The sequence below is a fragment of the Alligator mississippiensis genome, chromosome 5 (genome assembly GCF_030867095.1).
Source record: "Alligator mississippiensis isolate rAllMis1 chromosome 5, rAllMis1, whole genome shotgun sequence".
NCBI lineage: Eukaryota > Metazoa > Chordata > Crocodylia > Alligatoridae > Alligator > Alligator mississippiensis.
Window position 1 is genome coordinate 217,311,867 of NC_081828.1, and position 25,896 is coordinate 217,337,762.

Consider the following 25,896-nt stretch of genomic DNA (forward strand, 5'->3'; position numbering starts at 1 on the left):
TATTTCAGTGCACCATGCAAGCTGGGCTGATAAAGCAGCTGCTTATGTAGAATAGGGCCTGGTGCCCTGCCCCCAGCCTTTGTCACTGCCGGGGGGCCCTGCCTGCCCTTCAGCCCCAGACCAGAGCCTTTTGCATCCACCGCACAGGATGTTTGTGTCCCCAGTGCCCCTCTGTGCTCCTCACCTAGCTGTTCTGCAAGCCCAGGCTGGCAGGGCCTCTGTGAGGCTCCCTGCAGGGAGGTATTGGCTTGAGGCAAGAATATGGGCAGGGAGAAAATGTGGCACCCAGCATCTGGGGCCGTGCTGGGGTGTCCCAGGGCCTGGTAAGAATCCCCCTCATCCAGGCTGGGAGCCTGGACACAAGGGCACCCCTCAAATCCACCGGCTTTGGGGCATATGCCCACAGCCCTCTCCACATCCCACCTTGCAGAGCTTCTGCCCCTGCCCACGCTCCCCTGCACTGGGGCATGCTGTCACCAGCTCCCTGGCATACATGGCACCTATGACAGGCCCTCCATCCCATGCGTGTTGTGCAGGTGGGGGCTATCTGAGCCAGGGGCCTCTCGCGGCACTGGGCAAGGCAAGCAGCAGGGCCCCTGCCAGGCTCCCCGCGCGGCCCGCCCCGCCGGTAACGCCCCTTCCCCGCCACGCACAGGAAGCCGTGTGCCGGGCTGGCTGGTTTTGAAAGCCCTCTTTCCTCTTGCACTTGCTTTCTGCATCTCTCCTCAGCCCCGGCCCCGTGTGCCCAGCAGCATGGCTGAGCTGGAGGGCCTCGAGTTTGGGAAGTCTGACTTCGTGCTCCTCGACGAGGTGACCATGGAGCAGTTCCTGGCCAACCTGAAGCTGAGGTATCCACTGCCTACCATGCTGCTTATCATGCTAACCAACATGGTACCTAGGGCAGGGCGTGGGGGCTAGGAGGCCATGGCTCAGGCTGGGCTGGGGGTCTGCAGTTGGTCTGCATCCTCCGGGAGGATCAGGAGTGCGACCGGGGTGGTCAGAGCTGTTGTCCATCCCTCCCTAGTGCTGGGGTGAAGCAGGAGCCCTGATGGCAGGTTGGGGAGCAAAATTTCCATGGGACTTCCCCCTCTGCACCGAGGGAATCCCGGCAGCGGGGCCGCACCCCAGTGCAGTAGTTACCCAGACGTGCCCCGGTGATGTCAGCGGGAGCTGGGATGTGCTCCCTACTTCCAGTTTCAGGCTGGCTGTGCTGTGCTGTGCTGTGCTGTGCTGTGCCGAGAAGGGCGGCTGCACCTTGCTTGCCATCAGCAGGGCCTCACCCCAGAGTTGGAAGCAGCAGCCCTGGCAGAGCCTGGGTGCATGCCCTGGGACTGGGGGCTCTCCTGGCTGGGGTCAGAGCCTAGGGCTGCTGCTGCTCCGGAACAGGGAGCATCTGGCTTGCCCTGGTCACAGGTCCCTTGCAGCCTCTGGGCTTCCTGGGTGGCCAGCACTCCAGGGAGAGCAGCCACTGTCAGCCAGGAGCCCTGCCCTGCCCGGGGCAGATGTGGGGCTGGCCAGGACCAAGGGCACCCGGCACAGGAGTGAGATACCTGCAGCCTCCTGCAGAGTCTGGGGCATTGTAGTGCTGGGCTGTGGTCACTCTGGGGTGGGGGGGGTGTGCAAGCATGCATGTGAAGGTGTGTGTGCCTATGCATATGTGTGTGTGTGCATGCATGTGTGCATGTGCATATGTGGGTGCGCCTATATGTGTGTATGCTTGTGTGCGTATACATGTATGTGTATACCTGCTCACATGCGTGAGTACGTGCACACCCTTTGCTGCTCTAGTAGCTGTTGCTTCCAAGTCCTTGTGGTCTCCAAGCAACCGCTCAAGTGAAGGCAGGAAGCGGGAGGTGCTGGGGGGTTACAGTGAGGGAGAGGGGAGTGTGTGCCCGGGAGGAGGATGCTGATGGTCCAGGAGGGAGGGAGGCAGCTTGGCTGGGCCTTGGGGGCATGGAGGAGAGCAAAGCCCCTTTCCCTGAGCCCTGTGGCAGCTTTCTGGCTCCTGCTGGCCCCTAAGGAGACAGGCCAGGCAGGTGCCAGTCTCCTGGCAGCATGCCCCCCCAGCCCAGCCCAGCCCATTTCCCCACATCCCCTTATTCCTGCCCCCCATGAGCACATTGGGGGTGCAGCCTCACTGCCTCAAGCTCTGCAGGGTTGACCCAGGCTCCCAGTGTTGCCCTGGGGGGCAGCCAGTACCACACACCTCTGTGCCATGGGGAAACTGAGGCAGGGCCAAGCTGGGGAGAGAACCCTGCCTCCCAGGCACCCCCTGCACTCACCCCTCCGGCCCCTGGTCCCATGTGAGCCTTCTGGGGTCATGGCCTGGCCTGGCTGAGCCACAACCCTGCAGGCATCAGCTCCCATGTCTGGCCAGGCCTCCACTGCCTCCAGATCTCCTGGGTTCCCAGGACTGGCTGGGCAGGACCTCAGTGCCCTGCTGTGCTCTCTGGTGCCTGCCAGCCCCATCAGCCTATACAGGACAGCCAGGGATGGGGGTGCCCTCCTCCATCCCCTCAGCTTCTCTCCCCTCCCACTCCTGGGGCATGTCCACGGCTCCAAGGCCCCTAGTGCTGGCTTTGCCAACATCCTGCCCACTGCTGCTCACCAGTCCCGTGCCCCTGCCTAGCTGTCTGGGGTAACTGGCATGCAGGGGCTCAATGGGGAGCAGCCAGGGATGGAGACATAGCCAGCCTGGGGCTGGGCACTGGGCACGGCATCAGAGGCTTGCAACGTGCTGCCATGAGTGCGTGTGCGAGTGAGTGAGCCAGTGCACCTGCTGATTTTTATGGGGCATGCTAGCGATGCGTTGTACATGTGTGTGCACGTGCGTGTGAGTGCACTCTTTGATTGTTATGGGGTACAGTGGTGATGCCATGGCTAACGTGTGTGTCTGCATGTGCATACACACGTGTACCTGTACCTGCTGAATCTTGCGGGGCACACTGGCAGTGCTCTGGCTAATATGTATATAGGTATGTGCTTGTGCACACATGTGTGCACCTGAACATGGTAGGCCTTGTGAGCCATGCTGGTGATGCTGTGGCTAATGTGTGTGTGTGTGTGTGTGTGTGTGTGTGTGCGCGCTCACTCATGTGTGCACCTGCACTTGCAGGGCACAGTGGTGATGCTCTGGCTAGCATGCATGTATGGGGGGAGGGGGGGGCTCATACGTCAGACCAGACCTAAGCAGACCCCTCCTGTTCCCCGATGGACTTCCCCGGCTCCTTGGCCCCTCCAGCTGGGGGGCAGGTGGGGCGCTGCCAGCTCGGGGAGCTCCACCCTTCTGCGGCCAGCATGGGGCTGGGAGTTCCCTGCTCTTTGTTTACAGGAAGAAGCAGGTTTCACAACCCCCAGGCACTGTGTCGCTGCCTTCCTCCAAGTCCAGCCCTCCTCCACCCTCTGAAGCCTGCCTGGGATGCTGCTGCCCTTTCCCTTGCAGGCTGTCCAGGGACAAGGGCATACCATACGCACCTGAGTTTGCCCAGGTGTTCCCTCCACTCCCCAGGCTGGGGCCAGCCCAAGGGACATCTCCCAGCTGCCCTGCCCATGCCCCCCAGATTGGCACGTTCAGCTGGGGGATATCAGCACCCCGCCATTACCATGTCCATGGCTGCAGAAGTGCAAGGGGCCCATAGTCACACAGCCACTTGGGTCCTGGCAGGTTCGAGAAGGGGCGGATCTACACGTACATCGGGGAGGTGGTGGTGTCAGTGAACCCCTACCGGGCCACGGAGCTGTACGGCCGGGACGTCATCGAGCAGTACCGTGGGCGCGAGCTGTACGAGCGGCCCCCCCACCTCTACGCTGTGGCTGATGCCTCCTACAAGGCCATGAAGCGCCGTGCCAAGGACACCTGCATCGTCATCTCTGGTAGGGGCTCCCAGGGACCTTGCATGTGCGTGTGCACACAACGTGGGTGCGAGAACATAGCCTGGGGTCTGCACCCCAAGGTACTGTTGGGTGTGCTACAGCCTGGAGTCCCCCAGCCCCCTGCCATTCTGGGTCTGGACCTCCAGTCCTTGCTGCCCACAGCAGCCAGGGCACGTCATGCCCATGCTACTGGCCCTACAGCTGCCTGGGCTGGTCCCCGTGGCTTCCAGCCCCACATCACTGAGTTTCAGTAAGGTGGGGGGGCTGTGAGCTCTTTCTAGCCCATCTGTCTGTCTGGCAGGGGAGAGCGGTGCTGGCAAGACAGAAGCCAGCAAGTACATCATGCAGTACATCGCGGCCATCACCAACCCCAGCCAGCGCGCCGAGGTGGAAAGGTGAGTGGGTCTGGGGTGGGCACAGGGGGGTGTGCTGACTTGCCTGGGCCTGGTCCCCCTGCTCACGCTGCCCCGTTCCTGCCCCCATAGGGTGAAGGACGTGCTGCTCAAGTCCAACTGCGTGCTGGAGGCCTTTGGCAATGCCAAGACCAGCCGCAATGACAACTCCAGCCGCTTCGGCAAGTACATGGACATCAACTTCGACTTCAAGGGTGACCCCACTGGCGGCCACATCCAGAACTACCTCCTTGAGAAGGTGAGGGGGCAGGGGCAAGTGGCCCCGGGGCTGGAGATAGTGCCCTGGGGCACCTGGGCTGGGAGGACAACCTGCTGGGGCTGCCCGGGAGCATGGGGGAGCGGAGCTAGATGGTTCTGCCTGGCGGGGCTGGCAGATCAGGTCCTGGGGCAGCAGGACCTGGTACCTGGCACTGACGTCCTGGCCTTGCCCTTGCAGTCTCGCATCCTCCAGCAGCAGCCGGGCGAGAGGAACTTCCACTCCTTCTACCAGGTGAGTGGACAGCTGGGCTGGGGGCATGAGGCTGCAGCTTGGGAGCCTCCGGGGCACTTTGGGGTCCTGGCAGAGCCCCCGGCTCCCATGGTGGCACATCCCTGATTGCTGCCTGGCAGCGGGGAGCTGGCAGGTCCACAGTCCCCACAGCTTGGGGCTGTACCAGGGAAAGGGCTTGCTCAGATCCCCTGATGGCGTGGGCTGCTGGCCCCCACACCTTGCCAGCTGGGTGACCGGGCTGTGCACCGCTAGCTACTGAACATGGGGAGCACAAGAACATCAGCACTGCCACGTGCTGGGTCAGACCCCAGGTTTGTCTCCTGTGCTACACAGCGGCAGGGAGCGGAGGCTGGAAAGGAGAGTGACCTAGATCTGACCAGGGGTTTTCCCACTCTTCCTCTCTCACTCGCAGCCTCCGGCATTTCAGGTCCGGGATGCTCTGATTCAGAGCTCCTGTGCTCCATAGCTACTAAAACCCCTTTCCTCCAAGAACGTGTCCAATCCCTTCGTGAATCTGGCTAAACACTCAGCTTCCCCCACATCTGGTGGCAACGAGCCCTTCCCTTTAATGACACGCTGGGTGGAAAAGAACTTCCTTGTGTTCATTTTAAACTAATGGCCTGCTAGTTTCATGCTGTGATCCCTCATTCTTGTATTGAGAGAGACAGTCAATAATAAATCTCTATTGACTTTCTCGTCCACATTTAGTATTTTGTAAACCCTTGCTGTGTTCTCCCTCAAGCGTCTCTTCTAAATGGAGCAGACCTGGCTCATTAGTCTCTCCCATATGAAAGCCCCTCCATGCCACTGATCATTCCTGTTGCCCTGCTCTGGACCTGACTCCGAGGGGCAGAAGTGCAGCTGCCATCTCGTGGAGCCGCGTCCCCTCTCTGCCCCGTGCCCCCACAGAAAGGAGCCTCCTGGGGGAGCAGAGCAGGGCCATGCTGCCTGCCCTCATTCCCCATGAAGTCCTCCTGTGACCTCCTGCCCTGGTTCCTCCCCCGCTGCATGGGCTACGGGGTCTCAGCGCTGCTTCTTCCTCCAGCTGCTTCTTGGGGCCTCAGACACATTGCTGAGCTCCCTGCACCTGACCCGAGATGCCGCAGCTTACCGCTACACCCAGGAGAGCGCTGGTACCAACGTGAGTCTGCCCACAGGCCGGGGGGGAGTGGAGGGGGAGCTCAGGCACTGGGGCCATCCAGAGCCAGAAGGTGGGGACTGGGGTCCTGGGCATCTCTCGGGATCAGGCCACGTCACCTGTCACCGCAGGGCTTGGACCTTGTGGACCCAGCAGGGGCAGCCAGCACTAGGTCCCAAGACAGGTGGTTCACCCTTGTCCCCCTGGCTGCACCCACCCCGGGTCCCCACGTGGCCATTGCTCCCCTGTGCAGGGGGTGGGGAGGCTGCACTCCCTGTGCCGTAGTGAGCCCCCCTACCCCAGGGCACAGCCCTGCCCCTACAGCTGCCCCAGTGAGACCTCAGCCAGAGGAGGCAAAGTGGGGATGGCCAGGAGCCCTGCCAGTCAGGCTAGAGACCGCTGCAGGGGACAGTGGGCTCCCACCAGGCTGCGTGGCTCAGCCCAGCCTCTGAGCAGAGACCACCCCAGCCAGGGACAGGCCTGGGGGTGACCCTGCCCAGTCTGGCTCCAGTCTAGGGGTGAGCAGGGGGCACCGACGTCTCTGCCCCCTGCGTTCCCTGGAGCCACGGCTCACACTGCCCCCCAACACTGCCGCAGTCCATGAACAACGACAAGTCCAACTACAAGGCGGTAGCGGATGCCATGCGGGTGATCGGCTTCAGTCCTGAGGAGGTGGACTCCGTGCACAGGATCCTGGCCACCATCCTGCACCTGGTGAGTCACGGGGTGGCCTGGCCGTGGCCCCATCCTCGGGACCGGTGCCCTGCCCCGTGCTGGCTCCGGGGGCTGTGTGGGGTCCTGGCATCGAAGCCCTGTGGCTGACAGCATCTCCCCGGGGGGAGTCCAGGGCAACGTGCACTTCGTGATGCCTGGGGAAGACGTGGAGGTGGAGGACATGGCGCTGGTGTCCCACGTGGCAACGCTGACGGCAACGGAGCCGGAGAAACTGCTCCAGGCCCTCCTCTTCCGAACTGTGGCCACTGGGGGAGGTGATGTCATTGCCAAGGGCCACAGCACCACGGAGGCCAGCTACGCCCGGGACGCCTGTGCGAAGGTGAGCGGGGGTCCCCTTCCCCAGCTCCTGGGAGTCCATACCTCCCCTAACACACACGTCCCAGGCACTGCCCTCAGCGGGCTGCATCAGCTCTGGCAGGCCTGGCACAGCCCAGCCATGCCACAGGTTGTGCCCATGTACAGCTGGGATCATTGCCTGGACCATGCTTACCCCTGCATGGCATGGAGCCTGGAGGTGACCATCGCTGGGCAGACTTTGGGGACACGGCCTGTTCCCTCGCCCAGGCTACTCTGACCTGCCGGGGCTGGGCCTGTGTGGCGGCTTCTGCCCTAGTGCCAGGGCACAGCTGTGACAGGTCCCAAACAGGCCAAGGTCCTGCAACTGCAGGCTCTGCTTTCTCCATCACTACCCTGGGACATCTTCTGCATGGGGAGGGTGCAGGCGGCAGAGTGAGCTGGGTTCATGGCAGAGCCCACACGGCTTGGAAAGGCTCCGTGGCTGCAGTGCCTGGGAGCCCTGGTTACACCGTGCCTGTGAGCCAGAGCTACACCTGGGGAACTCCCCTGCAGTCCCAGCACCGGCAGCCCCCCTCGGCCCGCGACAGAGGGTGGTCGATTCACACCCCGAGCCCCCGCCATGGGGCAGTAGTGACCATGCCCACCCCCTGCCCCCCCTAATCCTCCCTGGCCTGCTGAAAGGTGCAGTTCCCGCAGACCCAGCGGGGTCAGGCTGGGATGGGCAGCCCAGGGAGCATCTTCTCCATCTCTGTCCCCCCAGGCCATCTACGAGCGGCTGTTCTGCTGGATCGTGGGCCGCATCAACGCCGTCATCGAGGTGCAGAACTACGACCCCCGGCTTCACGGCAAGAACACCGTCATCGGCGTCCTCGATATCTATGGCTTTGAGATCTTCGACCGCAACAGGTATACCCCCACCCCCCACCCCTGCTGGTGACCTCCCAGGGGTACCCTCCTCAATAGCACCTTTCCCAGCATGCATAAGGGCTTGGTTTGGGTTACAGGGTGGATGGGAGACCTACAGGAAGAGGCTAGTGGTTCTGCAGTCAGTGCTGGGCCCAGGGGGCACCAGTGGCAAGCGGGTTTAGGTGGCCAAAGTCCACCCTCCTTGCTCATGCCACGTGGATTCTGCCCTCCAATGCCAGGAGGCATGGCCGTGTGCTGTTCCTATGCTGCTCATGGTGGACATCAGGCATGTAATACGCAAAGCGAGATGAAGTGCAGCCCCGCGTGGGCTCTGGGTGTGGAGCGGGGGTGCGTGGCACATCATCAGGGGGCAGAGGATGGGGGCTGCAGCCCCTCTCTGCCCGTCCGTGTGTGGATTTCCAGCTTCGAGCAGTTCTGCATTAATTACTGCAATGAGAAGCTGCAGCAGCTTTTCATCGAGCTCATCCTGAGGCAGGAGCAGGACGAGTACCAGCGGGAGGGCATCGAGTGGCAGCACGTGAGTGCCCATGGTGGAGGGGGGTAGGGGTGGGTCCATGGCTCCCCAGGCCTGGGGTATCCCAGGGCCACGTGCTCCCACCTCGGCCCCGCTGACCCCATCTCCCACAGATCGAGTACTTCAACAACCAGATCATCGTGGACCTGGTGGAGCAGCCGCACAAGGGCATCATCTCCTTGCTAGACGAGGCCTGCCTGACGGCCGGCACCGTCACTGATGCTCTCTTCCTCAACTCCTTGGATTCCCGGCTGGGCCGGCACCCCCACTACACCAGCCGCAAGGTACGGGGGTGGGATAAGGATGCCCCATGACCCCTTCCTGTCCACATTGGGCACAGGTTTCCCGCCGCAGCCCTGTGCAGAGCAGGGCACGGGGTGTTGTGGAACGATGGCAGGGGCTGGTGGGAGCTCAGCAATGCATTCTGGGGAGGTGGGGGTCTTGGCATGAGTGTGTGGGGCCAAGACAGGTCTGACGGTGTGGTAGGAAGGGGGGTTTGCCCCTTCTGGGGGCAGCAGGACAAGGCTGCCATCCCCCTCACTCTTGGCCCCGCACTCGCAGCTCTGCCCCACAGACAAAACCCTGGAGTTTGGCCGGGATTTCCGCGTCCGGCACTACGCCGGTGATGTCACGTGAGTCTGGGGTGCGCCGCTGGGAACAGGCAGGCACCACAGGGACCGCTTCCACCCTACTGCAGCACCTGGCTTCGATGTCAGGGTGCAGCTGTCCTGGGGAGCCCCTGAGTCTCCACCCCCCACCTCTGCCCTGGCAAGGGATGGGGCATGGACAGGATCGCCAGGGCTGTAGGCTGGGGAGGCCTCTGTGAGCATCGCCTGGCTGAGGGCTCGGCTTGGATGCATGGGTTAGGTGTGGGGCTGCTCCTGCCCCCTTCTCCACCACCCCCAGAGCCAGGGAAGGAGGGGCCCTGCCCTCTCCCAGCAGGGCATGGGTAACAGCAGCTGGTGGGGGAAGTGGAGGGAGAAGGCTTCAGCTCTTTCCCCTATACCCACCACCCCTGCCCGGCTCAGAAGAGTCCCTGCCAGAGCTGTGGGACAGGGAGTGAGCAGAGGAGCTGGCCTGGGCTTGGTGGCCAGTGTGTGTGTGTGTGTGTGTGTGTGTGTGTGTACATGTGCAACACTGGGCACGAGCATGTGTACATTTGCACATGTGTGTGTGTGCATGCGCCTGACTGGACATGGGTGTGCAGCTATTCATAGTTTCATAGTTGGTAGGGTCTGAAGGGACCTGAGCAGATCATCAAGTCCAACCCCCTGCCATGACAGGAAAGAGCACTGGGGTCAAATGACCCCAATGCCTGCTGGTCCCCCCTGACTAGTTTGTAACAGGCCACTAGATCCCCCTCAGTCTTCTCTCGTGAAGGCTGAACAGGTTCAGGTCCCTCAGCCTCTCCTCATAGGACCTGCCCTGCTGGCTCCTGATCATGTGGGTGGCCCTCCTCTGAACCCTCTCCATGCTGTCCACATCCCTCCTGAAGTGTGGGGCCCAGACCTGGACACAGTACTCCAACTGTGGCCTGACCAGTGCCGCGTAGAGGGGGAGGATCACCTCCTTGGACCTGCTCGAGATGCATCTGTGGATGCACGACAAGGTACGGCTGGCTTTCCTGACTGCATCCCCACACTGCCAGCCCATGTTCATTTTGGCATCAATAATGATTCCAAGATCCTTTTCTGCCTCTGCACTGACAAGAAGGGAGTTCCCCAGCCTGTAGGTCTGCTGCTGGTTCTTCCTCCCCAGGTGTAGCACCTTGCACTTGTCAGTGTTGAAACCCATCCTGTTCTCATCTGCCCACCCCTGTAACCTGTCTAGATCCAATTGCAGCCTATTCCTCCCTTCTAGTGTGCCCACATCCCCCCACATCTTAGTGTCGTCAGCAAATTTGAATAGGGTGCTTTTTACCCCCTTGTCCAAGTCACTGATGAAGATGTTGAACAGCGTGGGTCCGAGGACCGAGCCCTGGGGGACCCCACTGCCCACAGCCCTCCAAGTCGAAAATGACCCGTCTACCACCACTCTCTGGGTGCGGCCCTCCAGCCAGTTAGTGACCCATTTGACTGTGGAGGTGTCAACACCACAGTCCCCTAGTTTTTTAATGAGAATGGGGCGAGAGACAGTGTCGAAGGCCTTCCGGAAGTCCAGAAAGACTACGTCCACTGCTACCCCTGCGTCTAAGGATTTTGTGACCTGGTTATGGAGGGCCACCAGGTTGGTTTGACAGCACCTGCCTCTAATGAACCCATGTTGGTTCCCCCTAAGCATAACCTCCCCTGCCAACCCCTCGTGGACATGCGCCAGGATAATTCTCTCAAAAAGCTTGCCCAGGATCGAGGTAAGACTAACTGGCCTACAGTTCCCTGGGTCCTCCTTCCTCCCTTTTTTGAAAATGGGAACCACATTGGCCCTTTTCCAGTCCTCTGGCACCACACCAGAGCACCACGAGCGCTTGTAAAGCCGTGCCAGAGGTCCTGCAATGACCTCTGCTAGTTCCCTCAGCACTCGGGGGTGAAGATCGTCAGGACCAGCTGATTTAAATATGTCCAGTCCCTCCAGAAGCTCCCTGACTAGATCCTCACTGACCCTAGGCCTGTGTGTGCCTTCCCCGGGGCCTGAGGGGGTCCCAGCAGATGGGCTGATCTGGTCCCTGTTAAGGAAAACGGAGGCAAAAAAATCGTTAAATAGGTTAGCCTTGTCGTCTGGTGCGACAAACAGATTTCCTAGCATGTCTTTCAGAGGCCCCACGTTACCGGGTACCTTCTTTTTGCCCCCTATGTATTTAAAAAAGGACTTCTTGTTGTCCTTAATCCGGGTAGCTAGTCCCAGTCCCATCTCCGCCTTGGCCTTCCTGACCGCCCCCCTGCAGCCCCGAGCACCCGAGGTGTAGTCCTCCCTGGGGATGGTCCCTCCCTTCCATTGGGTGTACACCTCCCTTTTAGCTAGGAGACGTTCCCGTATGCTTTTGGTGAGCCATGGGAGCTTTTGTGCCCTCTTGCCCCCTTTGACCCATGTTGGGATTACCTCCCTTTGGGCATAGAGGATCGTCTCCTTAAGGATCGACCACTCCTCTTGGACACCCGACTCCCCTCCCCTCCCCTCCGGGACCTCAGTACTTCCCCAACTATTCTTCTTACCTCATTGAAGTCCGCCCTCCTGAAGTCCAGGGCTGCTGCCTTGCTGCTGGCTTTTGCCACCTTGCGCTGGATGGTGAATTCAAGCAGGCGATGATTGCTGTCACCCAGGTGGTCGAGCACCCGCAGCCCCCTCACGAGGTTGTCGCCTGTGGCCAGCACCAGTTTCAACAAGGCGTCTCTGGTGGGGCTATGCACCTCCTGAGTTAGATAGAGGTCCTGTTTCTCGGCTAGGAACCTATGTGAGTGGTCAGACCTGGCTAACTGCTCTTCCCATGATAGGCAATGGCTGTGAAACCACCTCAACCAATTCTGTCAGTACCCTAAGTGGGATCCCATCAGAAGCTGCCAACTTAAAATAAATATAGCTTCTCTAAGTAATCTTTAACCTGTTATTCCACTCTTTTACGCTGTTTGTCTCCTTCCCCATCTTTGCTGCTGCTTATCATCTGGTAGCTGACTTTGTTCATGTCAGAAGTGACAAAGGCCTGAAATATTTCAGCCTTTTCTGCAACATCCATAACTAGATTGCCTTTTGCATTCCACATGAGACTTCTGGTTTCTTTGGTTTTCCACTTAATTTTGATATACTTGTAGAAACCCCTTTACTGCCTTGTGTTCTCTCGTTTATGGTATTAACAGAAATGTTTTCTGGAAATCAAGGAGGGGATTCTTATGCTCTCCTTAGCGTGGGTGAGTCCTCACCTGGAGTACTGTGTCTAGTTTTGGGCCCCACACTTCAAGAAAGATGTGGACAGATTGGAAAGAGTCCAGCAGAGAGGGAGAAAAGTTTTTAGAGGCCAGGGAAACATGATTTATGAGGAACGGCTAAAAGAACTAGATTTATTTAGTCTGGAGAATAGAAAACTGAAGGAGAGATTTGATAAGTCTTCAAACACCTGAAGGGTGATTACACAGAGGATGGAGATTTTTTCTGTGGTTGTACGGGACAGGATTAGGAGCAATGACCTCAAACTACAGCGGGGGAAATTTAGGTTGGCAATTACAGGGAACTTTATGACTATGCAGGTGGTCAAGCATTGGAACAGGCTACTTAGAGAAGTAGCTATGTAGGCGTGCATACCTGTAGTGTTGGCCATACATGTGTGTGTGCATGCACACTACACAAGACTGGGTGTGAGCATGCAGCTGTGCGCACGTGTTTCTGTGCAAGTGTGTCTGAATGCAGGCCTGGATACGTGTACCTGCCTGTCCAGATATTAGTGTGCAAGTGTATACAAGTGTGGGCATAAGTGTGTTTGTGTTTGCACTTGGGCATGAACACATTTATCTGCATATGTGTGCGTGCATGACTGGGTGCAGGCATGCAGTTGTGTAGGTGTGCATACATGTAGTGGTGGTCATGCATGTGTGTGTAGGTGTACACGTGTGTTCATGTGCATGGAGGCCCCTGTGCTGTGAGCCCCTCTGCTCCCTTCCCTGCAGCACTGTGTCTCTGCCACCCAGAGCAAGGCCTGTGCCTCTGCCCTGTTTGGGGTCGCTCAGCCCTGGGGGACAGCTGGTTTCTAGGTCCCTGCACAGGGTTTAATCCCCCGCCCCCAGGCACAGCCGCTGCCATCCCAGACCTTCTCTGCACGGTGGCGGCGACCCAGGTGCCCCCCCATTCAAAGTGCAGGTTACTGGCTTTTAAGCCTTAAAGGTGCCATGGTCATTTTGGGTGGCAATGGGGCACTGCTTTGCTCCCCGTGTGGAACCACCCCAGAGGGACCCTGGGAGGGTCAGAACAGGGCTGGGCGGGGAGCTGAGGGTGGAAGGAGTGGGTGCAGTGCCCATGCCCTGTGCTGCAGGTACTCAGTGGAGGGTTTCATCGACAAGAACAAGGACACCCTCTTCCAGGACTTCAAGCGGCTTCTGTACAACAGGTAGGCACCCTGGGCATCTGCCCTCTGCCTGCACAGGACTTCAACCAAGCCCCTCCCTGCCGGGCACCATACCATTGCACCCTGGGCTGGGCATGTCCAGCAAGCAGAGGCACCAGGGATGGGGCAAGCAGGTCGTGGGTGCCCAGCACCACCTAGCCCTGAGCCCCTGGCAGGCTGACCGGGACCCGGGCTCTGGGACTTGGGTTCATCTGGAGGAGAGCTGCCTGAGGGCGCCCATCCAAGGAGCCACAGAGCTCTGGGGCACGGCTGCCTGCTGTGGTGCTCTCATGGTCATCGTGGCTGTACGTGGCCAGCTCGACCTGAGATGGGTTTGGACCCAGGTGCGGCTTCGTCATCCTCAGGGCAGTGCCAGGCAGGGAGAGCTCTGCACGGCTCAGCTCGGGCACCGACCTCCCTTCCGACTGGGGCTAGACCATGGGCTATGAGATGCCCAGCTTCCTTGGCATCCCCTCCAGCCCTGTGGGCACTGGCCAGGTTGTCATAGGAGGGGCTCCAGCTCTGGCCCAGGACGGAGGAGCTGTGGGCGCTGCCAGGGGAGACACGGTCCCCACCAGAGAGCTGACGTGGTGTCGTGGGCTCTCCCAGCGCAGACCCCGTGGTGCAGGCCATGTGGCTGGACGGCGAGGCCAGCATCACCGAGGTGACCAAGCGCCCGCTGACGGCCGCCACCTTGTTCAAGAACTCCATTGTGGCACTGGTGGAGAACCTGGCCTCCAAGGTAACCCTGGGGCACTGGGCCTTGCCCACGTGCCACCCCCCTCCTGCCACGGGGGCACTGCCATGCACCACGAGGTGTGCCCTCCCCAGGGGCGGAGCCTCACTGTTCCCACCCCTCGCCTGATAGGTCAGTTGTTTTGATTGGCAGGCAGTGGAGGCATGGCTTCACCTGGTCTTCATAAAGGGTCGGGGTGCAGGAGCATGAGGTTCCTCCAGGCTGGGGCTGGGCACCCTCCACAAGGCAGACCCCACACCCTGGGCTGCACTGCCCTGCTTGGTGCCAGCCAGAGCCAAGCAGCAGTCTGGTGAGGGAGGGGTGGCTGGTTACAGCCCCTTGTATCTGCTTCTGGGTGCCCCCCCTGCCCCATTCCCCGTCTGCAGGATCCTGGGGGGATGCAGGGGTGCCTGGCAGGGAGCGCGCCATGAGCAGCTGGGCGTTTGCTCCCATGCCTCAGCCATCACCTGCTCCCAGGCATTGCTGTAGCTAAAATTAGCCCCGGTTGGAAAAGGCAGCGCGTGGGTGGGAGCAGGGGCAGGGAGCCAGCTACATGTCACGGGGGGAGACTGGCAGGGACGTGCATGCAGCCCCCACATGGAGACACAGGAACACTCGTGCATGGCAGCACAGACATGGGATACATGCTTCTGCACATGGGCATGCCCAGGCACACAGACCCCCCCCCCAATCATGGGCATGCACATGCATGGGCACGTGCTTGGACTCACATGCACAGACTCACCCCCCCCACCATGGACATACATGCACATGGCTACGCATGTATGGACTTACATACAAAGGTCTCCTGCACACACAGACATACGTGCATGGACTTGCATGCACAGACCTACCCCCCATGGACACACACACATTTGGCTACATGTACATAGACTCACATACACAGATCCCCTGCACACACAGGCATGCATACATGGATTCACAGACACACGTGCACACAGCCATACGTGCCTGGGCTCACATACACAGACCCATCTCCTCCATGGACACACGCATGCATGACTGCACATTTATGGACTCCCATATGCAGACCCCTACCCACAAGGAGACAGACACGCATGCACAGCTACGCAGGCATGGCTTCACATGCATGCACTGAGACATACACATCTGGGGCTGTACATGCACGTGATGTAATGCACATGCAGACACATGCATGGGGCATGTGTAGATGCCCTCTGACCCCCACAAGTAGACACAGCTTGAGCCTGGAGTCAGTGAGTATGTGCCTAGGAGGTGTGGGGGTGACACACACACTCCCCCAGCCCTTCACAGCAGCCCTTGCTGGTGCCTGCTGGGGCACGGGCTGCATGTGCATGCAGCAGCTGCTCCCCGCAAGGCCTCACAAGCTGGTGTCAGAGCTGCCCCAGGGCCATCAGGTTCAAGCCAGGTGGGGCTGGGTGGAGCCTGGCCTCACCCTGCAGCCTCCACCCCAGAGCCCCCTTGGGGTCCCCCAGATCCCCTGTGCCACTCACGTCCCTCCTGCCCTGCGCCTGCAGGAGCCCTACTATGTGCGCTGCATCAAGCCCAACGACCACAAGTCGCCCATGGCCTTCGACGAGGAGCGCTGCCGCCACCAGGTCGCCTACCTGGGGCTACTGGAGAACGTGCGTGTGCGACGCGCCGGCTTTGCCTCCCGCCAGCCCTACGGCCGCTTCCTGCTCCGGTACGACCCCCCCATGCCCTGACCCTCGACTCCTGACCCCACTGGCATTGCCTCCTGCCAGTCCTATGGGCACTTCCTGCTATGGCACGACTCCTCATGCCCTGATGCCTGACCCCCAACCCTGCCAGCATCACCTTCCACCAACTTCACCACCTACCAGCCCTGTGGCTGCTTCTTGCTCTTGTATGGGCCCCCCACACCTCCAACCCTGACCCCAACCCTGCCAGCATGTGACCTTTTCCTGCTCCGGTATATCCCCCACCTTGTCCTGACCCCAACCCTGCTCTTCCTTGCTCTGCCCACACTACCTCCCTCTGCGCCCCACCAAGCCATGGTTGCCCCCTCCCTGGGCATCCCTGCCTCACCCCTGCTCCCTCGAAGGGGTCAGGGCAGGCCATGCCCAGACCCTGACCCCTCTGGGCACCCGTGATAGGTACAAGATGACATGCGAGTACACATGGCCCAACCACCTGATGGCCACGGACCAGGAGGCCACGCAGGCACTGGTGGACCAACACGGGCTGCAGGGTGAGGTGGCCTATGGGCGCTCCAAGCTCTTCATCCGCACGCCCCGCACCCTCGTGGCACTGGAGCAGGAGCGGGCCCAGCTCGTGCCCATCATCGTGCTGCTGCTGCAGAAGGTTCGATGGGGGGGCAGGGCTCCTGAGTTCCCTCCCCAGTGCTGGGAGGGGGGTGGCGTGGAGAGGGTTAATGTCTCAGGGAGTGGGAGTCAGGATGCCCGGGAGGGGAGCGGGGTCCAGGGCGTCTGGGGGGGTGCGGAGGGCATTGACAGTCAGGACACCTGGGTTTTGCCCCCAGAGCAGGAGGGGAGCAGGGTCTAGGGGGTCCTGTCTGTCCGCGGAGTCACTCGATTGCAGCCACCTCTGGGGTGGGACGTGGCCACCACTGGGGGTGGGGGGCAAGTGGCTGCTGTCTGCCCCTCCCTAGTTGGGCTGGGCTGTGACAAGCAGGGGGGGCATGTGCTGCAGGCATGGCGAGGCGCCCTGGCGCGGAGGCGATGCCGGCAGCTGCGCGCCATCTACACCATCATGGACCACTACCGGCGGCACAAGGTGCGGGCCTACCTGCGCGAGCTGTGCCGGCGCTTCCAGGGCGTGCGCACCATGCCCGATTACGGCCGCAGCGTGGCCTGGCCCCCCCCACCCGCCGTGCTCGCCCGCTTCCAGGACCACAGCCAGCAGCTCTTCCGCAGGTAACATGCCCCCTGCCCACAGCCCAGCTCCTGCCCCACAGGACCTGCTGCCCCAGCCAGCCCTGCCTATGAACCACCATCACAACCCAGGCCCCTGGTCCCCCAGCCCAGGCCCCACACTCAGTGCAGCCATGTGGACATGCAGCAGCCCTGAGCCACTGGTGGGGACATCAGCCCAGGGGGAGCCAAGCACTCCAGCAACGGCCCAGGACTCCTGCTCCCACTGTGTCCCTTCAGTGCACTGGAGGTGTTACGTGGCATCCTGCGCTGGAGGGCTCCACGGTGCATGCTATGCACGTGGGCATGTGCCTCTACTTGTGGCTGTCTGTGCATGTGTATGCATGCACACGTGTGCACATACCTGTTCATTCATGTACACAAGTGCATATGCATGTGCATGCCTGGCGTGTTGCACAGGGCTGCATTTCCCCCCTGCACAGCACAGGCCCCTGTGGGGAGCTGCCCCAGGGTGGCGGTTGTGGGGGCAGGGGCAGGGGTGCCCTGCTGACCCACGACTGCTGTGCTCCCATGGGCAGGTGGCGAGCTCGGCAGATCGTCAAGAACATCCCGCCCTCAGACATGGCACAGATCAAAGCCAAGGTGGCAGCCATGGAGAACCTGCACGGGCTGCGGCCAGACTGGGGCTGCCAGCGGAGCTGGGCGCGGGACTACTTGTCCTCGGTGAGCACCACACAGGGCCACCACTAAGGCCCCAGGAGCGCGGGTTGGAGGGGAGACCGCCATGGGGACCTCAGTTGTGCGTCCTGGGGTGGGGGGCAGGTGGGCCAGGCCCAGCACTCTGCTTACTAGGGCAATTGCACAGCTTTCTTCAAGCCCCCTCAACCTCCTTCCAGTTGCTAGGATCTCTCTGCTGTGCCCCCTGCGCTGGGGTACCCCCTTGTGCCCCCTGCCTCTCCCTAGAGAAACAGGGCAGGGAGTCTCCTGGCAGTATTGCTGTGGATCCATGAGCAGAGCTGTGTCCTGCCCAGAGCTAGCTGCATTTTGCTGGTAGCTGAGTGCACGAGTGCCCATTTCAGGGCCCATTCCCCCCACCCCGTCCCGCCCAGCACAGCTCTCACGTGCCCCCTGCCAGCCCCTTTTCTTTACCCACCCCCACCAGCCTTGATGTGGGAACCAGACTCCCTCCATTCCTCTCTAGGACCTGGCGGGTGCGGGTCTTCCTCCTTTGGGGATTGGGTCCCCCCACCCACAGGGTGCTTTTTCTCCCAGGGCTCAGTATGAGTTGGTGCTGCCTGTATCCTGAGTCTCCTACTCCCAGCACCGGCCTGGGGCCTCCACACTAGCTTGTGCATACACACGTGGGGTCGGCTTTGCTGATACGTGCCCAGGGACTGCACTGCCTGCCTGTGTCTGTGCGTGTTAGCGAGCTACCCGCCTGTGGGGACATGTGTACGGAGCTCACGTCTGTACGGCAGCCCAAGCCGTGTCGGTGTGCTGCACAGGGGGATCTCAGCAAGGGCTCCCCTCCAGTTCAGCATGTGCTACAGGAATGCAGCCACCTCTGGGGTAGGGCAGGGCAGAGCAGTACTCACAGCAACACAGTGCAGCACATGACAGGGCCTGGAGTCGATGTGTGCATGAGGGAATAAGCCAGGAGCATGGGAGGCTGAGAGAGCGGAGCCTGCTTGGACCCCGCTGGGGGAAGGGTCCAGCAGCACTGCCCCCCTTTGAGGGTCTCACCCTGTGGTCTCCCATCCAAGTGCTGCATGAAGCTGGCCCTGCTTGGCTCCGGGGGCCACAGCGACTGCCTTGTGCCCAGCACTCCTGACACTCCCCCATTTGCAGGAGGTGGAGAACCCCGCGCTGGCCATCCAGTTCGCCCACAGGGTGCAAGCGCTGAAGGACAAGGTGCATTTCGGCTTCGTGCTCTTCTCCTGCCACGTCCGCAAGGTGAGAGGCCGGGCGGGAAGCCAGGACACGCGGCACGGGCACCGAGTGGGCAGCTCAGGGCAAGGCAAATGCTGGAGGGCTCTCCTTGGCACGTGTGCCTGTGTATGCGGGTGTGCACAAGTATGTATGGGTATGCATATGTGCATCCACACGTGTGCATGTGTATGTGTGAATGTTTGTACATGTGCACATATATGCGCATGCAATGTGTGTATATCTGTGAATGTGTTCTTGTGTGTGCACATGTGCATATGTGTATATACTTGTGCATGTGCACATGCCTCCCACCCCCTCCCCCATGCTGCATGCCTGCTGTCCATGGTGCTAACGGGTCAGTGCTGCCCCGTTCCTGAGCCTCTTGTCCCTCCTGGCAGCTTGGGGTTGTGCTGATGCCTCTAGCCCTGGTGATACCCTGAGCAGGCCAGGGGGGTTCCCCCTCCCCTGCCTTGCATGGGCTGGGGCTACGGGCGCGGAGCAGGGGGCCCCAATGCGCCCCCCGAGGCCCTGCCTGGGATCCCCCCCACCCCTTCCCAACCAGGTGTCGCCTGCCCTGCAGATCAACCGCTGCAACAAGAGCCGGGACCGAGCCATCCTGATCACAGACCAGCACCTCTACAAGCTGGAGCCCCGCAAGCAGTACCGTGTCATGCGCAGCCTGCCCCTCAGCACGGTGAGTGCCTGGGGCAGGGGCTGGGTGGGTGGGTGGCCACCGTGCAGGCCCACAGCACCTCTGCCAAGCCCACAGGGACCCCACAGAGCTTCCACCCTCAGCCTTCCTGGGAGGGCAGGAGAAGCTGGAGGGACCCTACGGCAGAGGCAGAGGCAGAGTCGGGGAAGCATGGAGAAGCCATGAAGCTGAAGCGCTCCTGGGGCAGGGGCCTTGCAGAGGCAGCAGGGGCATGGGCAGGCATCTCTGGGGCACGGAGGGGCCCTGTCCTGGTGAATCAACCTCTGCTGGGCCAGGCTCCAGCCCCATCCTGCTAATTGCTCCCAGCTGCATGCAGCCTGGGCGGCTGCAGTCCCAGCGACAGGCTCTTGCAAGACCCAGCATGGGGAGACGGGGCAGCTGCCTCCCTGCACCAGACAGACACGTGGCAGCTGCCCTGGGCTCAGAGGGGATTCCCTCGCCCTGCTGGCTCCCAAGCTGTCAGGGGCAGGCCCTGGGCAGCGTGCCAAGCTGCCCTGTCATGTCCGGAGGGCTGAGGACTCTTCCTTCAGTAGGGAGGCCGGGGCTTTGTGCCCTCACTGGGCTCCCAGAGCTGGGGATTTTGCTCCCCCTGACCTCATCCTGGAGCAGGGGCAGCGGCAGGTGGCGCTCAGAGGCCTCTACCGCCTTGAGCCTCCATGACGCCAGGCTTGGGGACTGCCGGGGGGAGCCTCATTGCTGTGTACAAAGGACTCCAGGCACCTGGACTGTGCCACCCCCAGCTACCCACACTGGCTCCACCCACTTCTCCCATCAGCAAATCAGAATGCAAGCTCACCTTCCTACCCTCGGCGGTGAACCAATAAGAATAAATCTGTTTTCTCATTGGCCGACACGGTGGCCAATCATGTGCAAGGGGAGGGGTGCCCGATGTCACCACCTAGTGGCTGCGCAGGGACCTGCGCCTGCCACCTCTGGTGACCCGGGCTCTGAGATACCAAAGGCAGCGTGTGTGTGTCGGCAGGTGACGGGGGTGAGCGTGACCAACGGGCAGGACCAGCTGGTGGTCTTCCACACGTGCAGCCACAACGACCTGGTGGTCTGCTTCCACAAGATGCAGCCGGCGGGGGACAACCGGGTCGGGGAGCTGGTGGGCGTGCTGGCCGACCACTGCAAAGCGTGAGTGAGGGCTGGGGGGCAGTGTAATGCGGCCAGCGCCAGCTGGTGCAATCCTGTGGGCATGAGCTCTGAGCTGGGGCATCACAGCTGGGTCTCCGACGTTACAGCGCTGCAGCTCCCGGGATCCGTTATCCCTGGGAATTGCCCCCAGCCCCGTCTCTCTGCCCGGAGGAAACTTCTGGACCTGGCACGTCCTCCCTGGAGCCAGGGGTGGGTGGAGGGGGAGGTTTGTTCAGACTGTTGAACAGCTGCCGCACTCCACCTCAGAGCTGGGTGCATTTCCATGGTGCCGCTCCCATGCTTGGCGGCTCCACTTGGGAGAGGGGGATGTGCAGGGCCCTGCCGGGCTGGGCTTGGTGTCGGCAGGGCCCTGCCTGGTGTGCAGGGGCTGAGCAGGGGGCAGGCAGCCCGTGGGCAGCAGGTGACAGCCAGGTCAGCCCCAGGGTCGTGCTGGGCAGGTGCGGGTGCTCCTGGGAGGGTCCAGGGACCAGCTGTGCTGGAGGGAGCTGCTTGGCTCACACTGGCTGGGCGCTCCACAGGCCTGTTGTAGTGGCTGGGCCGTGCCAGGTTTCATGCCAGCCCCAGGCAGCCAGAGACTCAGCCCCTGCCCTGCGGGCACCAGCATCCTGGCGTGGGCAGCCTGACCCCCTGCGCTTGAGGGCGCCGCGCTCCTGCCGTGGCCCAGAGAGCGCTGGCTTCTAGCAGGGCTCTGGCAGGAGCATGGGCACCTGCCCCATCCTACACGCACAGGCGTGTACACATACATGTGCTCATATGCACTCACATGTATACTTGTGTGCACATGCAAATGCAGGCCCAGCTCTGTGCACGCACTCGCACACTTGCACACTGACCTATGTGCACACACGCATGCACATGCAAGCACACTTGCACATACACATGCATGCACACTCACACATGGACACACACAAATGCACACTTGCACGTGCTTTCACATACTTGCACGCACACACATGCATACCCGCACACACCCATGAGGCCCAATGCCAGCCCCTGATGTGAGAAGTCTCCTGTAGTCTCCTGGGAGCTTTTGGGTGACCCCAGCCCCACGTGCCCCCCAGCTGCTCTGTCTTGGGGTGCCAGGCTGCTAGGAAGAGGGCAGGGCAGGCCAGGGGCTGAGGTTCGGATCTGGCCAGGCTGGGATGTGGCACTGGGTGGAGGAGTCCATCCTGCCGCTGGCCGTGGCGCTGGAGGGGTGCGCAGGGCAGGAGCAGAGCTCTGGGGGAACCCCTCCTGGCCACCTGCCTCAGTTTCCCCACCCATAACATGGGCACACAGTGGCACAGCACTGCTGCCCTGCACTGAGCCAGTCCCGGAGTCCTCATCCCTTGCCCTTCTCATGGGTGGGGGGGGACAAGGCCAGGCCACCCTCAGGGAGGTCTGGGCCTTTGCTAGACACCACACATGGGGGCTGCCACAGCCCAGCCCGCAGTGTCTGGGCAGGGGGCAAGGACCAGCTCCCAGGCTGGCATCACCCTCAGTTGGCAGGGAGGGTCCCCAGGCCCCTTTCCGGCAGGCACCTGCCCCTTTACACACTGCCGTCAGCTGTGCGCATTCAGCCTGGGCTCCCTTTGTGGACCCTCGAAAGGGGGATGAGGTGGGCTAAGCCAGCAGTGGCAGCAGTGCCCCCACATCTGACTGGGATCCCTGAGCTCCTCCGTGCACGGGGCTGGCACAGCCAAGGGCTCCAGGACTCTGGGGTTCCCTCCAGCCTCGGCCCCCAACTTGCTGGGTGAAAAGACTGGCACCAGCCTTCCTGGGACAGACACGGTTGTCAGGCTGACTGGGTGGCGCTGTTAGGGTGGAGGATGGGTGTGCAATGCACTCCTGCGGGCTGTAGCACCGGGTGGTGCACACTGTTGTCAAGCTGTAGCACCGGGCAGGGCATACTGTGGTTGGGGTGTAGCACACAGTGGGGAGCTCGGGGTGGGTTGTCGGGGTGTAACGTGGAGCGGGGCACACTGATTGATCCCGGAAGTGCAGACTGGTGCGTGCCTAGGGCCACCGTGGATCCCAGGTGTGCTGATTGGTGCGTGCCCACGGCCACTCTGGCTCTCGGGCATGCTGATTGGTGCTTAGGGGTCCCCACTGGGTTTCGGGGGATGCGACCTCCTCCTACCCCCACAGGTGGGGACACAGCCACGTGGCCGGCAGGCGGCGGCTCCGGCCAGGCCAGCCAGGCGCGGCCCCCCCGTACACCACCGCCCTGCCCCACTTCTCAGCTGTCTCTCTACCTGGGAGCTGGTTGCCAGGCAATGGCAAGAGAGCTCTTTAATTGCTGAGATTCAGTAAGGAGCATGGGATGGAGAAGGGGGTGGGCGAGCAAGGACAGTGTGGCTGGCTGTGGCCTGGGGGCAGAGTGGGCCAGGGCGGGCAGCACAGAGGCCACGTGCCCACCCTGCCCCCACTGGGGGGTCAGCCCTGCTCCATGGCCTGGCACAGCGGGGACCCCCCGAGGGCTCATCTGCCCCTGACGGGGGAGGAAACTGAGGCACAGGGAGTCGCTGCTTGGATAGAAACGGGTCTCCCCCCTTCCAGATATCTCAGGATCCCTCCATGGAGTGGGTGGTTACCCTGGGAAGCCTGTCCAGGGGGCACGCAATAAGTGACCCCACAGCCAGCTAGAGCCAGCCTGGGGATGTGCGCGGTGTGCAGACTTGCATGGCAGAGCCCCACAACGTGGGAGGACATTGGCCTTCCCACGCCTTCCTCCCTGACCTTGAAGACAGGCACCAAGATCCCTGAACCGCTCTGTGCCTCAGTTTCCCCCAGCTGTAGCTCCCCGAAGGTGGTGCCAGGCTAAGCGAACCCGAGGGGGGCCCGGCAGCAATGGGGTTAACCCACCACGGCCGAATCAGCCTCTCCAATTAACAGGCAACAGGCGTGAAGCTGGCACCTCCGCCCCTGGAGCAGACGGGCGGCCGCCTCCACCGCCGCCTGAAATAGCAGCTCCCCGGGCCGGATCCTGCCCTGCTCCCGTTAAGCCCGTAGTCACAGACCTCTGGGTTTGGCAGGGGCAAGGCAGCGAGGCTGGGCACCCCTCTTTGCCCCCCATCCCCGGGACCCCAGAAGCAAAGCGCCAGGGGTGTGAGACTTTGGCCCCTGGCTGCTTTCCCGTCGCAGCCTGCAGCCGGCTCCAGGCTGGCGCTGACCCGTGCTCTCCCCCCAGGACCAGGCGGGAGCTGGAGGTGCGCGTGTCCGACTGCATCCAGATAAGCCTGCGGGGCAAGAGGAGGCTGGTGGCTGTGCAGACGCGCCCCGATGCCGCCGCGCCCGACTTCGGCAAGAGCCGCGATGGCTTCGTGCTCTACTGGCCGCACAGCTGAGGTCAGGGGGCTTAGGGGCCTGCCTAGCCTTGGGCCGGAGGGTGGAAGGAGCCGACGTCACCCCTCCACCCAGCCAAGGCTGCGTCTGGGCCGGGAGGGCCCCACAAGCTGCCCGGCCCTGCCCAGAAGCCCCCAGGACCCGCGCTGGATCCCCCCTAGGAGGAGAGGCCCAACAACCCCGGCCCTCGAGGAGCCAGACAGCCGTCGGCTGGCAGAGCCGGCTCCAGCCCCATGTCCCTCCCTGCCGGCTTCGCACCTCCTTGCCCCCTGCCCTGACCTGTTGGCTCCCCCCGGTGCCCCGTCACCCTCCAAAGAGGGACAGCCCAGACCCTGCTTGCATTGCTGCCAGGGCTGGAGCTCCCCTGCACCCCGTTGCCGGACAAATGCCCCAGCGCTGCGCGTTCAGATCGGTGGAGCCCAGCCTGGGTGCCCGGCAGGCTGTGTATGCAGGGAGCACCGCTGCCCCAGGCCCCCTTGTAAATAAACCAGAGCCCTGTGGGCACCAGACAAGGCTGGCGTCATCTCATGGGTTGGCCAGGGGGACCCCTCCCGGGCACAGCTCAGGCCTAGCTAGGGAGGTGCTGAGATCTGCAAGCCTGCACAGGGGACAGGAACAGGCTTCCAGTCTGCATGCAGGGGTCCTGCATGGTGCTGCTGCGCACTACTGGGGCTGTGCCGGTCCACCCCAGAGCTGGCTGCATTTCCACTGTGGGGTCTTCTGGTTGTCCGGCTTCCCTGGTGCTTATGGGGGGTCTTAGACTCCAGGGGAGGGGGGCAAGCACAAGAGGCAGCCAGCCCAACTCTCTGATGCTCTCCTGAGCTGCTCCCATTGTGCCTGGGCCTTGCCCCGGCCTCTTCCCAGCTTGTCGCCCTGTCCCAGCTGCTGCTACACACGGCTCGTGGTGGCACTGGGGGTGTCTCTTTGCCTGGGACATGCGGGGAGGCAAGGGGTTAAGCCAGCTGGTACCAGCAGCACCTTCCCGTAAGGCCCAGGTGGGGAGCAGCTTTGAATAGCACAGAGCCACTGGCTAACGAGCTCCCACTGGCCCTGCGTGTCCCGTTCCCTGCAGGGGCGGCTGCCTGGGGGAGCAGTTCCCTCTAGTCCCCATCTGCTCTCCCTCCAGGCTCGAGTCCTGGCATCAGGCAGGAAGGCTGGGGAGGACAAGGCCCTGGCACACGGTGCCTGGGGCTCTGGGGAGCTCTGTGCACACGCGTGTGCAGCGCAACCCATGTCCAAGGGGGTCCTGCTCCAATCCGGCGTGGTGGGGTCCGGTGGAAAGACCCGCCTGGGTGATGAACTTCACTTGTAAAGGAGTGGGGGTGGGAATTGTTCGTCGATGTGTGTGCACACATGCACTGGTACACACGTGCCTATGTGCACATGCATGTATATGCTTGCATGTGTATGTGTATATGCATATGTCTGTGCTTGCACACACAGGCACATGCATGCATACGTACCCACGCTTACAGACAAACCCATTCGCATACACCTGCGTGCACACAAACACACTGTGGACTCCCAGGCACACACGTGTCCAGCCCCACACGGCCCGTCCTGCCTTTATCCCCCCCCCAGAGAGACATTCGGCTCCTTTGGAAAAGGGGCTGCGCTGCTCTCCCAGCTGCCCCAACCCCAGCCTGGGAGTGGGGCGCAGTTCGTCGCCATGACCCGTGGCCATGCGTGCCCCTCTCACGGGGCATGTGCAGTCACTCTGAGCACTGGGAGGCGGGGGGGGGGAGCAGAGGGCACCCCCTGTGCCC

At 62.0% G+C, this 25,896-nt stretch overlaps 1 protein-coding gene across 1 annotated transcript; it reads left to right on the forward strand.

Moving 5' to 3' along the window:
• Nucleotides 1-695: 695 nt before the first annotated feature.
• On the forward strand, nucleotides 696-24,629 carry MYO1G (myosin IG). Its single transcript, XM_059729265.1, has 22 exons — nucleotides 696-848; nucleotides 3,665-3,873; nucleotides 4,175-4,268; nucleotides 4,359-4,524; nucleotides 4,723-4,776; nucleotides 5,822-5,917; nucleotides 6,512-6,628; nucleotides 6,762-6,968; nucleotides 7,707-7,852; nucleotides 8,276-8,390; nucleotides 8,501-8,671; nucleotides 8,949-9,019; nucleotides 13,342-13,416; nucleotides 14,023-14,155; nucleotides 15,670-15,836; nucleotides 16,270-16,477; nucleotides 16,826-17,049; nucleotides 17,586-17,730; nucleotides 18,856-18,960; nucleotides 19,517-19,630; nucleotides 20,631-20,785; nucleotides 23,976-24,629. The coding sequence occupies exons 1-22, from the start codon at nucleotides 754-756 to the stop codon at nucleotides 24,130-24,132; spliced, it is 3,024 nt and encodes a 1,007-aa protein (XP_059585248.1). The 5' UTR covers nucleotides 696-753; the 3' UTR covers nucleotides 24,133-24,629.
• Nucleotides 24,630-25,896: the final 1,267 nt, after the last annotated feature.